Source organism: Linepithema humile, chromosome 2 (genome assembly GCF_040581485.1).
Source record: "Linepithema humile isolate Giens D197 chromosome 2, Lhum_UNIL_v1.0, whole genome shotgun sequence".
NCBI classification, from domain to species: domain Eukaryota; kingdom Metazoa; phylum Arthropoda; class Insecta; order Hymenoptera; family Formicidae; genus Linepithema; species Linepithema humile.
In genome coordinates, this window is record NC_090129.1 from 14,435,247 (window position 1) to 14,453,735 (window position 18,489).

The 18,489-nt window shown below is 32.5% G+C and overlaps 2 protein-coding genes across 3 annotated transcripts; one reads left to right on the forward strand and one right to left on the reverse strand.

The window, feature by feature from the left end:
* Positions 1-501: 501 nt before the first annotated feature.
* Positions 502-4,033, reverse strand: LOC136997697 (proline-rich protein 27-like). 2 transcript variants are annotated; one of them, XM_067348753.1, is made up of 4 exons: positions 2,541-4,033; positions 2,093-2,474; positions 1,783-1,909; positions 502-1,708 (listed from the first exon to the last, which is right to left on the reverse strand). In XM_067348753.1, exons 1-4 carry the CDS (start codon positions 2,610-2,612, stop codon positions 1,699-1,701), a joined length of 591 nt encoding a protein of 196 aa, XP_067204854.1. In that variant the 5' UTR covers positions 2,613-4,033; the 3' UTR covers positions 502-1,698. The 2 variants fall into 2 exon arrangements, with proteins under 2 accessions (XP_067204854.1, XP_067204853.1); XM_067348752.1 differs by having other exon boundaries at positions 2,093-4,033.
* Positions 4,034-8,949: 4,916 nt separating this feature from the next.
* LOC136997866 (uncharacterized) lies at positions 8,950-14,271 on the forward strand. Its single transcript, XM_067349263.1, has one exon. The coding sequence runs from the start codon at positions 8,950-8,952 to the stop codon at positions 14,269-14,271; it is 5,322 nt and encodes a 1,773-aa protein (XP_067205364.1).
* The last annotated feature ends 4,218 nt before the right edge of the window (positions 14,272-18,489 follow it).

Sequence of the window (18,489 nt, forward strand, 5' to 3'; positions counted from 1 at the left end):
GGAATTCCTTGCACCAGGTATCAAGGTTCAACAAATTCGACTTCCCCAAGTTGCACTACGAAAATTTCGCAAACACGAAAGAGAGAGAGAGAGAGAGAGAGAGAAATATGACATATTTTGATATAAAATCTAAAATCTCTTAAAATATTTAGTTATCGATAATCTTACCGTAATATTTTTATGCACAGAATAATAAAACAAATCAATACGTGTAAAAAACCCATTATTTGAAGAAAAAGTATGCAATTTACAATGTACTTTTTTAACAATTATGCGTTTTCTTTATACCACTTGATTCTCATTATTCTAATCATAAAAGTATTACGGTAAGATTATCCAGAACTTAATATTTTTAGAGATATTTTAATTTAAATTTTATATCAAAATATGTCAGATTAAGATATAAAATAACTCGAAAAGTATTAAAAAAAACTTCTGAAAAGTATGAAAAAAAAATTATATTCTTTAATCTTGTTAATAATATTTTATTAACAAATAAACTGCCATATAATAGAATTTTATTAGTATTAATGAACGAAGAACATCTCATCGACGTTGACATCGATCCAGTCGCAAAACTTATAATTTAAATAATTTAATTAATATGTTATTAAGTTAATATAAATGTTACATTCAAAATGTAGAAAAATAATTTAAATTTTGTCACATAATTAATTTTGTACATTTCTGTACATTTTTATATTAACTTAATTACATATTAACTAAACTATTTTACATTATAACACGTCTTGTGTTTTATATAGCATTTAAGTCATGTGAAACAGATGTTTCATTGATAATATTAAAAAATAACTAATAATATAAGTATTGCGTTTGATATATCACAATTACGCTAGATGAAACATAATTAGTGTCATTTGAATGTTCTAACTACATTATTTTATGTTTAACATGTCTTTGATATCATATCATAGTTTTTTTCGCATATTTTGTAAAAATTTTAACATAACCGTGATATGAAGCCAAAGATATATTTCATATCAGCTATCCATAACTTTATATGAATGGGGCAGTTAAATCAAAGACATGTTACAACTAAAAATAGTTTAATTTGAATATTTGAAATAAAACATAAGTATTGCGTTTGATATCACAATTACGCTAAATGAAACATAATAAGTGTCGTTTCGAATGTTTTAACTAAATTATTTTATGTTTAACATGTCTTTGATTTGATATTATAGTTTTATTTCGTATATTTTGTAAAAATTTTAACAAAACTGTAATATCAAACCAAAGATATTTTATATCAGCTATCCACGGCTTTATATCAATGGGGCAGTCAAACCGAAGACATGTTACAACAAAAAATAGTTTAGTTTGAATATTCGAAATAAAACATCTGTTTCACAAAATGTAAGTGTGATACAAAATACTTGTGTTAGAATGTAAGATAATTTAGTTAATATACAACTGACTTAATATAAATGTTACATCTAAAATGTGCAAAAATAATTGAAAAATAATCTCAATTTTGTCACATAATTAATTTTGTGCATTAATATTAACTTAATTACATAGTAACTAAATTATTTCGCATTCTAACACAAGTATTTTGTCACATCACACTTACATTCTGTGAAACAGATGTTTTATTGGTAATATTAGAAAATAACTAAAAAAAATTTTTTCTTGAGCGATGCGACGAGCCGCTTGAACACCATGACTTGATAATACTTAATTGTTTCTGTAAAATAAATGTAATAACTATACATGTAACTATAACTTGTAATTTTTAGAAATTTTTTAATGCTTTCTTACCTTCTTCCTCTGCCTCTTCCCCTGTGTCTGCCCCAGTGATGTGGTGCCATGGATAGCTGATATAAAAATTTCATAAATCGTTCCTGCTGTCGGCGAGCTCCTGCGGCTCTACCTCTCGGTCTATAATCTGTAATTATTAAAATTAATTTAATTACATATGTGTTTTTATAATAGTACAAAGAAAAATATATTCTACGTAATTACTAAAAAATAGTGCGTAGGAAAATATGCAGTACGTAAGTACTAATAATTATACACTATGTAAGTACTAATATATGGTACAATCTTTAATAGATTAAAATTATGTTACCTTGTCTGTTTTGTTTCGACATTGAACCAGCGGCGACGGGACCGGCGGCGACGGAACCGGCGGCGACGGAACCGGCGGCGACGGAACCAGCGGCGACGGAATCAGCGGCAACGGGACCGGCGGCGACGAGACCGGCGGCCACGTCCCGGACGGCAACGGAACGGGCGGCGACGGAACGGGCGGCGACGGAACCGGCGGCGACGGGACCGGCGGCGACGGGACCGGCGGCGACGGGACCGGCGGCGACGGAACCAGCAGCCACGTCCCGGACGGCAACGGAACGGGCGGCAACGGAACGGGCGGCGACGGAATGGGCGGTGATTAAATCGACGTCGACGTCGACATCGCCGTTGAGGAGCGATTCTTCGTTCATCATTAGTATCTGCAATTTTATTGTATTAATTTTATTTGTTAATAAAATATTAACAATATTAAAGGAGTTACTTACATCGTCCTCCATCCTCATGCGTTCACAAATGTCGAAGCGGTCCGCCATAGGTCCCCACAGGGCAGAGATCATTGAAGATCATTGAATCGATAATTAGTACAGATTTGAAACTTTCACAATAATATTGTCATCACTTCGACAGCTGGTAATGTAGTTTGGAGTAAGTTCGTGTAAATGTACATTATGGATTTAGTTATCATCGAGATTATCGATATAAGTAGATCTATATGTCGCGACTATGAATTCGGGATGTCAATGTTCAGTACTTCATTGATCAGTGAGTGTAAATATTGACGACAGAGTGTACCAGGTTAACTGCTTAAGTAGTGTTTGGTATAAAGAAGTGGCTACATAAGTAAGTAATGCATAGTTATTATTGTTACATTACATTTCCATTTATTTTATGTATTATCTTGTAATTATTGTATATGTTTTCCTAACTTTTACAGGTATTTGTCGATATGATTTTCTTGCGCTTACGTTTCCATTTAATATTATACATTAGACAAACGAAATCGTTGTAATATAATGGTCTATTGCCTTCTTACATAAATACAGTTCGTCGAGTCAATTCAATTGTCTTAGGAAATAAATTAGTTCTGCGATTTATTTATCATTGATGAAAACATATTTCTTTAAAAATTCAACAAACCGTTGCTTGACCAATAAATAAAGTTAGATTTATTTATAGATATACAGACACATGTGCAACAATTTTTGATATTCTGTTTTTCTATCCATTAGAATTTGTTCTGTGGGAGTTACATAGAAGAAGCCTGAGCTATAAAATAAAATAAATCTGCGGCTTTATTTTACTTTGAAGATTTTTACGCAAATAACTGTAATAGTACAGACTTTCTGAAGCTTACTTATATATTATCTATACTTTCTGGAGTTTAAAATCAGGTAAGAAATAATTACTATTATTAACATTTCTATTTATTCTATTTATGTATTATCTTGTATAATTATTGTATACATATGCTTTCTTAGCTATCACAGGTATTTATTGAGTAGATATGATTTTCTCGCGCTTACGTTACCATGTAATATATTATGCATTAGACCAGTGCTCGGAATTAGTTGAACATTTGAGCCGATTTCCGCGGGATACGCCTCCTTTCCTCTTCTTACCGCGCGCGCCGCAGCCGCTAGGGCCAGCGCCGCCGAGCGTTAGGAGCAGCACTATCTGATTATAAGTGGGTTCTTCTCCCTATTTATTAAAATTAAAAAAAATGTATTAAAATTTATTAAAAATTAATTTTTTATTTTTAAATTTATTAAGTGGAAATATTTCAATAGATTTCCATGTCACCTATGAGGTACTAATGCTGACGCTTTTTTTTTTAAGTGGTTTCCCCCGTAGGCCTATTCCACTAAAGATAAAAATAACAAATTCTTAATTTAAAAAAAATATATAAAAGAGATTTTCTTAATTAGATTTTCTTGTGGCCTTTTATGAGAATGAACAATTGATGCAATAATGTAGATAGAAACCACTTTTAAAAAAACGCGTCAGCATTAGTACCTCATGAGTGACGTAGAAATCTATTGAAATATTTCCACTTATTAAATTTAAAAATAAAAAATTTATTTTTAAATTTATATTTAAATTTTAATACATTTTTTAAAATTTTAATAAATAGGGAGAAGAACCCACTCATAATCAGATAGTGCCGCTCCTAACGCTCGGCGGTGCTGGCCCTAGCGGCTGCGGCGCGCGCGGTAAGGAGAGGAAAGGAGGCGTTTACCGCGGAAATCGGCTCAAATGTTCAACCAATTTCGAGCACTGCATTAGACAAACGAGATCGTTGTAATATAACGGTCTACTGCCTTCTTACATATTTCTTGGAACATATTTCTTGGAACATATTTCTATTATTCATTTGTTGAATTTATTATTGAACAATTATTGCAGTTGTTTAGTTAATAAAATTTTATTTATTATTAATATATATACATATATAGGGTGCGGCATTTTAATTCAGACTCCAAAATATACAAGGTGTTTCTGAAAGGTCTTCTCAAACTTCAAAGGCGTATTCTAGCGGTCATAAGGATGAAAAAAGTTCTTATGAACGTGTCCTACAACGCTTTCTTTTCGAGATACCTTTTTTTCTCGACAATACTGTTCTTGGGCGCTGAATTGCGGCTGGCGAACATTTCGAACATTTACTTTGATTGTTTTTTGGATTTAATACTGCACTTTCCAATAAAATTAAAAATTTCATTAAAAATTAAAAAATGATTGTATCTTGAAAAGGAAACATTGCAGGACATATGTTTATAGGAATTGTTTTCATCAGGACCGCTAGAATACGCCGTTGAAGTTTGAGGAAACCTTTCAGAATCATGTATAAAAAATAAAAATGAAAAGAAATGTTTTAAACAAAAGTTGTTTGCTTCATAAAAGAAAAAGAGATAGAGATATTAGTTACACCTTGGGTGGAGATGCTTCAAAGATTTAAAGATCAATCAAGTTTTCTTAAATGGAACTCTTCTAATTTTTTTATAAATCGATTCTTCACCATATTCGACGTAAGAAGTTGTAATGATAGGATGGCCAAAAATTGAATAGTTTAGGAGAATTTTTATACTTTAATTTGACATAATTTTACATAAAGTATGAAATATTTCGTAATATAATCATTTTTCAATTATCTTATCTATATACTCTTCTGCACAAAATAATGAGAGGAATCAATTGGTATATAAAAAACACAGTTATTTTTAAGAAAAAGTATGATAATTTGCAACAAGCAGTAACATATTTTTTTTAAACATTGATTCCTCTCATCATTTTGTGCATAAAAGTATTGAGATAAGATAATCGAAAAATGAATATTTAACGAGATTCTATCGTTATAACTTTTTACATCGAATATCGCGAGGAATCGATTTATTTAAAAAAATTAGGGTGGCATTTAGACGTTTCAATTTAAATGCCGCACCCTGTAGGTTGTATATACAGTGTGTCCCAAAAGTTCAAAAACTGTTAAATATCTCGAAAATAAAACATTTTTTTATTTATAGGAAAATGTTTTAGAAAAAACTTGTTCGCTTTGAAGAGGAAGCAAGGAAAAGGATATTAGTTTGACTATGAGTGAAGGCGCTTCGACGATTTGAAGGTAAACCTCATTTTTTTAAATGGAAGCGCTCTAATTTTTTTATATAAATAGATTCCTTGCAATATACGCTGTTAAAAGTTATAAGGGTAGGATGGTCAAAAATGGAATAGTTTTCAAGATATATTATATGCATATGTTTATTTTCATTTGACATAATATTTCTACCTGAATATTTATAAGCACAAAATAATGAGAGGAACAAATTGGTGTAAAGGAAACATATAGTTGTTTTTAAGAAAAAGCATGAATTTGCAACAAGCAGGTACATATTTTTTTTCTAAACAACTATTTATTTCTTTACACTAATTGATTCTTTTCATTATTTTGTGCATACAAGTATGCAGATAAGGTAATGGAAAAATGACTATTTTATGAGATATTTTATTGTTTTAGTAAAATTATGTCAACGTATAAAATATCTCATAAACTATTTAATTTGTGGCCATTCTACCTATATAACTTTTAACACCGAATATTGCGAGGAATCGATTTATAAAAAAATTAAGATAGAGTTCCATTTAAAAAAACTAGATTGACTTTCAAATCTCCGAAGCGCTTTCATCCAAATTAATATGTCCATCTTTTTTCCTTTTTCGAACCAAACATCTTTTGTCTAACACATTTTCCTATAAAATGTTTTATTTTCGAGATATTTAATATAAGTGTAGAATTTATGGAATAATTTTTTTTTATAAGCAAGGTTTATAAACAGGATTTATTTATATAGAATAGAAAGCAGCAAAAATTTTTAGGAGATTGCATTGATGATTTAGTGATAATAAATAAATACTATTTTTAAATGTTAATGTGATTACTTGATTTTCAACTATTCAGAAATACTATACAGAAGATAAATGTAGCTTCACTTCTTTATAAGCAAATTTTCTGCAATATTTTATTTAGTATAATAATTTTAAATCTCTGCATATGTTTATTAAAATTATTTTAAACTGTTCGCTTGCTTATTGCAAAAAAACTTGTACAAAGTTTACAATTATTAATCTAAAATTTATAACTTGTTTGTTTTATGTATTAATACACTTTTTTTATTTTTCAGATCCAGAAAAAAATTAGAAAAAATAATCGGCTGCTCTGGCGCTGTATAACGGCTGCCGTAAGCGCTGAATTAAAATATCGGCTGCAATAGCGCTGAGTTTTGGCCCTGGCTGGCTTGTCCTAGGCGCCAAATTAAAAAATCTGATATAGAATTCTGTAACTTTAATTATTCGTTTAAGGTGATTGTGACACTTGCATGACTAAAAGACTGCCCTAAGCGCCATATATCTGTATAAGGCTGCCCCGAGCGCCAGCTCAAAATGCATCATCAGTGTCACAAGTTCTATTATGGCAATAAGGAAAAAGACATTTTGATTTCCAAAGAATGGTTGACAGAAACGATGATAGATAGTTTCCATGCGTTACTCGAAAGAAATTCTGAATATGCACCTCGACCTGTATGGTTGACGATATTTCCTGATCAGATTGTTCCACTCGAAAATCTAAAAAAGAAGCATTTGCAAATACTGCACAGTAATTTCGCGGGCGGACATTGGGTTACTTGTCATTACGACGCAAAGTCTGTTATTATATATGATTCTCATGAAGGCAGTCGTAATGCTAATAAGCAAAATTTGAATGGAGAAATTCGAATTTTTGTGGAGAGATTATTTCCTTTTCATGATTTTCAAAACAATCCGATAGTCTTTCCTACAGTCCAGTCGCAAGTCGACGGTTGTAATTGTGGTCCTATGGCGATTGCGTTTGCTACATCGATTCTGTTTGGCATAAATCCTTGTATTGTGACGTACGATCGATCTTTGCTAAGACCTCATTTGTCTGCAATGTTTGCAGGACAAACAATCACTCATTTTCCGTACCTCTGTAATTCAACTGCTCCATTAATGTTATTACCGTTGGAGACATTGAAAATACGAGAGGCGGATGCACTGAGAAAAAGGCTTGCACGTAGCAAGGAAACTGAAGAACAGCGTTCAAAACGACTCGAGAAAGATGCTTTTTCTCACAAACAACAATATGCCAAAAACGCTGATTTTTTATGCACTCAAAAGCGCAATAAATATAAACAGGACCCTAAAATAAAATGTTATAAAATGTGTGAGGTATATAAAAAAAACCCCAAACCGAAACGCCAGATAATGTGTGATCAGTACATACAAGATCCCGAAACACAACGTCAGAGAGTGCGTAATCAGTACAAAAAAAATCCTGAGGAACAATGTAAAAGAAAACGCGACGAGTACCAAAAAGATTTAGAAAATAAACGAGCTCAAAAACGCCATAATTACTCACACCAATTGCTGTACAATCGGCAAATCAAAAGAAAAAATTATTTTAAAAATGCTGCACGTGAAAGAGATCGCCGAAGAAAATTTAAACACAAACATTCTGACTCAAAAAAACTGTACAACAAAAAGTATTATGCAAAACGTGGTAACAAGTCTATCGTACAAAGATCAAAGACGATCGAGAGAGTAAAAGAAAAATTCAGTACTGTCCGATCTTGGCAAAAGTGTTTTAACTTTCCAAAATGGTCAGAGTTCTATATTCGACGGATATCGAGGAAAATTAATAAACCGGCGATATGTGCTCGATTGGAAGCCGAATATATATTCAAGTGGTGCATGATAGCAAAAAAATCGTACGTCAATGCAGCAAGAAAAGTGTTTTTGTATTTGAAAAATGCTGCTGAAACCGCACTATTGCGATTCAATGAATGTAAGACTTTGAAATATCCAAAAAGCGATCGAATTAGAGCTCTTTGTGGCTCATCCAAACATACTTCGTCTTCCGAAGCATACTTTTTTGAAACTGCTTACGAGCAAAGGAAAAAGTTTGAGCAACCACTTATAATAGGACAGTCCTCTTCTCATGGAGTGATAAATGTTTTACCGTTAATGGATAACAATGATAAAAAGTCAAAAATATGGCACTGTGACGAGAAACGATGCCGCATAAGTGATATTTCCTTGGAAAAGTATGTGAAATTGTTGGAAGAGTTTGAAGGAGCTACTATAAAGAAGATAATGAATGCTAAATTCATGGCGCGGCTCAAAAATTGTTCTGTTTCACATATGAGTAGCAGATTGGGATATCCTCCGGACTGTTATGCGAATCCAAATATTTGCGAATCATACATTGCAACGATAAGCACTTTATCGCCTCATTTTCCTCTCGTGAGAAATATTCGAATAAATGTCTACAAATTGATAGGCAATTATAAAAAATTTCATCATTTGTTTTCAGCTTTGAGATTTGTCAATATGGATAAATTGCTGGAAATTTCCAATGATGCAAAGGTTAAAGCAAGATTTTACAAAAACAATTTGACCGTTAGTTTGGACGAGGAAAAAATTTTGTCGCAAAATTACGAAGCGTTTACAGTTATGAAAAAGAGATTGTTGGATACACCACGTTTCCCTTGTGTCTCTTGCGAAAAACTATGTGTGAATAGTGACGTTTCTGAGCTAAAAAAGCTGAAAAAACCAGTAGAGGGACCTTTTTGGAAAAACTTGATGACTTACGTAACAGAACACAATAGCGATACTGGATTAATTTGTAAGTTTTGTTTGGGCAAATTTCGGAAAGGCATGTTGCCTTCTACTTGCGTTTTGAATAATCTTGCCGTAAAACCATTACCGGATGTTTTGTCGGATTTCAATGATTACGAAAAAATGTTAATCAAGAGAATGAGCAGCTTCCAAGTAGTGCAAACAATGGGCGCTGTTTCGAACAAACATTTGCCGCACAGACAAATGATCCGTAAAGTAAAAGGTAGAACATTTCATTTGCCACTTCCTTTACAAGAAACATTGGATAAGATATGTCCTCCGGAAAATCCTATAAATTTGAAACACGAGTTGCACATTCTCGTTCGAGGTATGCCTAAAAAATCAAAAGTTGTTTGGGAAAATTTGGTGGATATTAATAAAGTGTTTAAGGCTTTGCAATGGTTAAAAGAAAATAATCCGCACTATTCGGAAATTCGTCTTCCAGCGTCATCTGATGATTTATTAAATGAGAAGTTGCAAGAAACAGAATATCAGATCGTCGATGATGGGGGCGAGGAGAGCAATAATGACGAAATAGATGAGGTGGTTGAGGACACCGTACAGCAGATTAAAGATAATGACCAAATCGTTTTGAAACGTAAGGCTTTCCTGACGCAAATTACCAAAGACTCGGGTATTAATGATCAGTATACGATATACCCAATGCGCGTGAAAAGGATTGATAACGAATCTGCACTCAAACTTTATCAAATGTTAAAAATCGAAGATGTTCCAATGGATAATCGTTATAAATATCTGGATGTCATGTGTTTCCCCGATTTATATCCAGAGGGTATCAATGGACAACGAGAAGATAGAAATTTTGCATTACCGGAATATTTATTCATCAGAACGCGATTGATGTCGAAACACAATAGATTCAGATTGAATCCGCAGTACTTGTTTTTCCTTCTTCATGATACTAACAACCGACAATTGAAAAACGGTATATATTATACGATGATGGTTGCTAACGCACGAGAGAGATATACTGCTGATAGATACTTGAACGAATTGAAAGACGAACAATTGGAATCGAATTTAATGAGTATTTTCGGAAAACTGAGAAATACGGATCAATTTTGGCGACAACCATCCAATAATGTGAAATGCATGACTCTGCATTACGGCCCAGCAACGTGGTTTTTGACTTTGAGTCCTAGTGAATGGAAATGGTCCGATTTGGGTGAATATTTACGAGACATGAATCCCGATAAAGAGAAGTTAAGCATTAACGAACTAATCGCATATGACCCTGTTAGCACGTCTAGATTCATGTGCATAAAATTCAAAGCCATGATTGATTTTATTCGTTCAGTTGATAACCCAATAGGGGAAGTAATCCACTACTTCTGGCGATTAGAATATCAAACTAGAGGTATCCAGCACATGCATTGCTTGATTTGGATAAGAGATGCTCCTGTGCTAGGAAAATCGCCGGATGAAGAAGTTGTTTCGTTTATTCAAAAATACGTGACGTGCGAAATTCCAGATAAAAACGTTTCGCCAACATTGTACGAAACGGTTACAAGTGATCAGAATCATAAACATAACTCGTATTGCATGCGTACAAAGAAAACCGAAACAAATATTTACAGAAAGTGTCGGTTTGATTTTCCGCGATCAGTTACGACAAATTTCGTTTTAAGAGACGTTGTCACTTCAATAGTGGGTAGAAAAAATTTACGCAGTAGAAGCAGGTTGTACGATCTTCCTCGCAAGAAGTCGGAGAGGTTTATTAATGATTATAATCCGGCTATCAAATTGGCTTGGGAGGGAAATATGGACATACAATTTGTTGGAGAAAAATCAGAGTTTTTAAACTCGTATTTAACAAAATACACGACAAAGTCGGAAAAATGTAACATAGACTTTGAAATGATAGATTCCAATAAGCCTTTGGCATCGAAATTGTGGAATTTTGCGATGCGTCGTTTGAATAACAGAGAATGCGGTGCTTTAGAAGCTGCGGATACACTATTAGGGCATCCCTTGTATGGTACGGATTGTGATACCATTATCAAATGGATCGACGTCAATGAAGTGAGAAACAGAAAAGTTAAAACATTCAATGAAATTACAGCTCTCGATAAAAATTCTACGAATATCTATTGTCCGTCGCTCATCGATGATCATTATCCAAACAGACCTAAAGAACTAGAATCATTGAATTTGTACGATTTTACTAGATTCTGGGACATTGTAAAACAGATGCCAAAAAGTGACGAGGTCGAATATTACGAACTGGTATCGCGTTTATTTGAAAAAAAAAAAAAAAAGGGTAGTTTAATAAACCATTACCGATTCAATGTAAAAACTGAACCCGAAAAGTACTTTTACTCGCTGCTTCTTCTGTTCAAACCATGGAGAGATTCGAGTGAACTCAAAGGTGCGTACGAAACTTACACGGATGCCTTTAAGAATTCAGAGACTGGATTGACGAAGGCAATGAAATATCACGAAAGGCTCGAAGAAATACAGAAAGCTTTTGAGGATGTTACTGAATTGATCGAGAAGCGTGAAAATGATTTAAAAATAGCAGACGGAGACAAATCTGATGACGATGAACTGGATTGCAATCCAGTACAAGCTGACGACGCGATGAAAAATCTGGAAGATTTTGGTAAGATTGACGCCCCGATTAATTTATCGCAAATGATGTCGCAATTGAACAAAGATCAGAAAAGAGTCTTCGACAGGGTATGCCAAGTTTTACAAAATAAAAATCATATTCTACGATTGTACGTAAGCGGTGAGGGTGGTACAGGAAAAAGTTTTCTTATTGAAACGATCAAACATTGGATCAAAATAAATTTGAAAAAAACGACTGCGATATCTGCTCCCACGGGTATTGCAGCATTCAATATCGATGGCCTGACAATCCATAGAATGTTTCAGCTACCCGTCACTCATGAATCTACGCCTAAGTACGTGCAATTGTCAGACGTAATCTTGAAAATTTTGAGAGACAAATTGAAGAATGTCGAACTATTCATAATCGATGAAGTATCCATGATTTCGAATGTGACACTTATGTTTATCAATCTACGATTATGTGAAATTTTTGATACGACAGATACAAATGATGGTTTCTTTGGTAGAAAACACATTCTCTTGTTTGGAGACTTGTTGCAGCTTCCTCCTGTAAAAGGACATCCTCCGTTCGTTAAAATGTCTCGATCAGATGTTCAGAAGTATTTAGGTACCATGGGTGGATTTGACTTGTGGAGATTGTTTGATTACGACGAACTCTTGATAAATATGCGACAAAGAGGCGACAACAGATATCGCGATATACTTTCTAGAATACGAATAGGTCTCATAACGGATTCTGACATCAATGTACTTGAATCAAGAAAAATCATTTTCAAAGAAAATAGTTGCGACGAAAGATTGAATGAACTTTACACTTATATGAATCAATTACCGACCGATACAATATGTTTATTACCTACGTGTTATTTGTGCAAGGTTTTGAACACGGCAATGCTTAATAAAATCGACGGCGAGGAAATTCTACTAATAGCAGAAGATGATGTCGACTGTGCTCCAGCAATGAGAAAAAAAGTGCAAAAAACCTTGGAAGATAAAGATGACAAAGTTTCAGAAACGGCAGGCATTGAAAGAGTAATAATGATTAAAATTGGTGCTAAAGTGATGATTCGACGAAACATTGACGTAACTCTGGGACTTGTCAACGGAACAATAGGCAATGTAGTTGCGGTTAATCGTGCTGCTGATGGAAATATTTATTCCGTCACATTAGTTACTTCGGATAACAAAGAATTCGCAATAACGAGAGTAGACATTAAATTCGAGATATTTCACAAAATAGTGGTACATCGCAAACAATTTCCATTGTCCCTCAGTTATGGAATAACTATACACAAAAGTCAAGGCGTTACGTGTAAAAATGCAATGATGGATCTGGGAACGACTGTATTCAGTGATGGTCAAGCCTATGTAGGTTTGTCTCGAGTGAGTACATTGGAAGGCCTACATTTGATAAACTTCAATCCGGCATCAGTTCAAGCACACTCAGGAGCCATTTCGGAATATAATCGACTAAGATCTTTGTTCAAATCTCAGCTGCCACAAATCGATTTATCCAAGAAAAAGGCTATAAAAGTTTACGATCGTCGATGGACCATACCTAGTATCATTGATAATGTACAGAATCATGGTTGCGAGGAATCAAAAAGTGTAATTACGTGGAAAATATACGGCCTTCTTAATGACGATAATGTTTCGTGTTACGCTAATGTAATATTGCAGTGTGTATTTCATTGCGTGCGTATCAGGCAACAAATACTAAAATATAAAGCATCGAACGCATTGACTGATGCTATATGCGCGTATACTGAGCGTAAATATTGCAACGTTCAAGCGGTTAGAAGATCTGTCGGAGAATGCTTCGAAGAACGAATACAACAAGATGCTTCGCAATTTTTCATGGCTCTAATGTCGACGTATTCTGAAATCAATGATATATTGGAACACGAATTGAAGCACGTAACATGTTGCTCAAATGCCAAATGTAATTACACGGTAACTACGTTGGAAAAAAGTTGTTTGCTAATATTACCTATACAATCGACATTAAAAAGGAAAAGAGGTGTCACGCTACAAACTTTGATTGATTCGGAATTTTCCAAATGGGAAACGATAGACGGCAGTTGTAACGCATGTAAAGGTTCCGTTCTGAAAAAGAAAACCGTAATCGAATCGACTTTATCCATCTTAGTGATACAGCTCAATTTATACACTTTTGTGAACGGTGTTTGCAAAAAAATTATCAACAATCGGATTAACGCCGTACCGACGAATAATATCACGATAGATAAAAAAAAGTACAAGGTAATAAGCGCTATATTTCACGAAGGCGAAGAAATGAATCGTGGTCACTACACGTGTATGTTGAGAGCAGAAAAAAAATCAGAATGGTATTGCTCTAATGACATGAAAGTCATTAAGAAAAACTGGCCCAAAGGAGCACAAGGGGCGTACATATTGTTCTTGGAGCAGATTAAGTGATTTTGGAAATAACTGCATTTAATGACACTTTCCTCGAATGTAAGTGTCGGAATTTCTTTGTAGTAAATTTACGTGAATTTTTTAGATCCGGAAAATTATAACAATTAATCGGCTGCTCTGGCGCTTCATAAAAGCTGCCGTAGGCGCTGAACTAAAACATCGGCTGCCATAGCGCTGAGTTTAGACTTGTCCTAGGTGCCAAATTAAAAAAATTATTTTTGGGCCCCAAACAAAAATTATTTTCGCAATTATAGCGTTTACGGCTGCAATAGCGTTGAATTCAGGCTTGCCCTAGGCGGTCAATTAGAAAAATCTGGGATAGAATTCTGTGCACAAAATGTAAAAAAGTAGGTGATATAGCACAAAAATTCATAAATGATAAGATCAGGCCAAGTTCCAAAAAAGACACTCCAATATGTTTATATTTTAATAATAATCTGAATTTTTAATATATTACCAACATGAAAAGTAACTGATATATTGTTCAAGGTGCAAATTCAAAATAAACATACATAAAATATACATAAAATGTATAAATAAAACTGATCATAATTTGATTCTAGAAAGTAAGTGATATATTATTCTTAGTGCACATACAAAATTTTTTAAAATTTAATTAAAATAACAAAATATTTATTAAAAAATACAAAAACACTTGGCGCTGCCACACCGAACAACATGTTAACTTACATAATGTCAATTAATTATATGAATATATTTAAAGAAGAACACGTGAAATTTATAAATAACTGAAAAAAAGATATATAAATAATTATTTAGTAATAATAATTAATAGTGGTCTTCCACGCTACCCATGAGGTGCCACTAATAGCGCGTTAGATTTTTTTTAAAGTGGATCTTCGCCTGTAGCCCTATTATACCACTTTTTATTACATTATATATTTACAAAAGATATATATATATATATATATATATATATATATATATATATATATACCGGGTGGACCATTTTAATCCATCCACGTAAATTTCTCCGTAAGTAAGCCAAATACAGAAAAATGGTTCAGACAAAAGTTGTTCAAGACAATAAGGGTCACCTATTTGTGTTAGTGACTTTGACCTTAAAGTCAATTTTCAAGGTCATTTGAAGGTCAGAGTTATTTTTTTAAATAAACCCCCTATTTTTGATTCCAAAATCTAATAGCTGGTGTCAAGAGCTTTTCAAAACATTATAAAAAAGTTATGTTTTATTAAGTGCTTTTAAAGTTAGGAGGCTTGTAAATTACAGTATTTTGACATAAAATACAAAATATCTTGTAAAACATTCAATTTTTGGGAATCTTACCTTAATACTTTTATGCATAAAATAATGAGACAAATCAATTGGTATAAAGAAAACACATTGGTTTTAAACAAAAGTATGCAGTTGCATGTTGCAAATTACATATTTATTCTTGAAAGCAACTATGTGTTTTCTTTATATCAATTGATTCGTCTCATTATTTTATGCATAAAAGTATTAAGGTAAGATTCCCAAAAATTGAATGTTTTACAAGATAATTTGTATTTTATGTCAAAATACTGTAATTTACAAGCCTCATAACTAGAAAAGTTCTTAATAAAAAATAACTTCATTATAGTGTTTTGAAAAGCTCTTAACACCAGCTATTAGATTTTGGAATCAAAAATAGGGGGTTTATTTAAAAAAATAACTCTGACCTTCAAATGACCTTGAAAATTGACTTTAAGGTCAAAGTCACTAACACAAATAGGTGACCCTTATTGTCTTGAACAACTTTTGTCTGAACCATTTTTCTGTATTTGGCTTACTTACGGAGAAATTTACGTGGATGGATTAAAATGGTCCACCCGGTATATATATATATATATATATATATATATATATATATATATATATATCTTTTGTAAATATATAATGTAATAAAAAGTGGTATAATAGGGCTACAGGCGAAGATCCACTTTAAAAAAAATCTAACGCGCTATTAGTGGCACCTCATGGGTAGCGTGGAAGACCACTATTAATTATTATTACTAAATAATTATTTATATATCTTTTTTTCAGTTATTTATAAATTTCACGTGTTCTTCTTTAAATATATTCATATTTCTGTTAAATATAATCACATTAATAAATATATGTTTCATTATGTATCATGAATAAACAAATAGTAAAAAAAAAAGTAAAAAAATCTACATAAATCTCTTTGACTTATTTCTTGTTAAATCAGGCCTCGGAATTATTTCATCTTTTCAGCCGATTCTCGTGGTATATGCCTCCTTTCCTCTCTTCACCGCGCGCGCGGCAGCCGCTAGGGCCAGCGCCGCCGAGCGTTAGGAGCAGCGCTATCCGATAAATGTTGGGTTCTTCTTCCTTGATCATTAAAAGTTAAAAAAATTTATTAAAAATATTTTTTTTATTTTTAAATTTATTATTTGAAAATATTTCAATAGATTTCCACGTCACCCATGAGGTACTATTGTTATTGAGGAAAAAAATATTTTTAATAAATTTTTTTAACATTAATCGGATAGCGCCGCTCCTAACGCTCGGCGGCGCTGGCCCTAGCGTTTGCCGCGCGCGCGAGTGAAGAGAGGAAAGGAGGCGTATACTACGAGAATCGGCTGAAAAGATGAAATAATTCCGAGGCCTGTGTTAAATTATCAAATCTAAATGTGATCTATATAAGATGTACCATAAACTTGAAAAAAATCGGACACCACTCAGTCTCGAAACCTGATCTGCGTTGTGATAGACCAACTATTTTCCGTTAAGCCACTGCACATTATTAAGAATGAGATCGATGCTATCGTTACTTGTATTACATTTGCATAAGAGACTGAATTTCTTTCTACATTGAAATTATTATTTGAATCACTCTTTACGATTAATACTTTTTTTTTTTGAAGGATCGAGAAAGAGAAAACATTTTTTAATACAGATCATATGTTAGTTATATAAAAATATGTATATTTTATTGTACATGGCATGTACTAAATATTACAAAAACATTATAAAAAGCATTTTTTAATATAAAAAATTTTTTATAATTATTTAATAAAAACTGATTTGTTATTGTTAATAAAAAAATTAAAAATAATTTTACAATTCTGCAATAAAAGCTTATTAAATATTATTTTTATATTAACATTATTTTAACATTATTTTATTATTAAACTTTATTTTAATTTATTAATTTGATTATATACAGTTGAAAAAAATGCAAAAAAAAGAAAAAAAAGTTGCAAAAAGTAGGTCTCGAATATGGGATCTTTAATATTCAAGCGATTCGCCTTACTCGATTAAAAAACGCTTGATTCTTTGTTGTACGCTGCTGTTGATCAAACAGTCTAACGCACGGCAAGGACGCGTGACGTAAATAGCTTCGCTTGTGGATATAACATGGACATGAACCATCTCAGAAAATAGACGTGACTTTTTGACCGATGCGGAAAATGGACGTGGCTATTTAGTTCCTAAGCCGGCCGGAAATGGACGTGCGTCACTAGCGTACGGCCTAGAGAAAGCGTCGTACGAAAAACGGCAGCGTGACCTCTCTCAGGTTTCTCTCTGGTATTACACTTACATTTTGTGAAACAAATGTTTTATTTCGAATATTCAAACTAAACTATTTTTTGTTGTAACATGTCTTCGGTTTGACTGCTCCATTGATATAAAGCCATGGATAGCTGATATAAAATATCTTTGGTTTGATATCACAGTTTTGTTAAAATTTTTACAAAATATGCGAAATAAAACTATAATATCAAATCAAAGACATGTTAAACATAAAATAATTTAGTTAAAACATTCGAAATGACACTTATTATGTTTTACATAACGTAACTGTGATATCAAACGCAAAACTTATGTAATTAGTTATTTTCTAATATTACTAATAAAACATCTGTTTCACATGACTTAAATGCTATATAAAACACAAGACGTGTTATAATGTAAAATAGTTTAGTTAATATGTAATTAAGTTAACATAAAAATGTACAGAAATGTACAAAATTAATTATGTGACAAAATTTAAATTATTTTTAAATTATTTTTCTACATTTTGAATATAACATTTATATTAACTTAATAACATATTAACTAAATTATTTTACATTATAAGTTTTGCGACTGGATCGATGTCGATGAGATGTTCTTTGTTCATTAATACTAATAAAATTCTATTACATGGCAGTTTATTTGTTAATAAAATATTAACAAGATTAAAGGATATA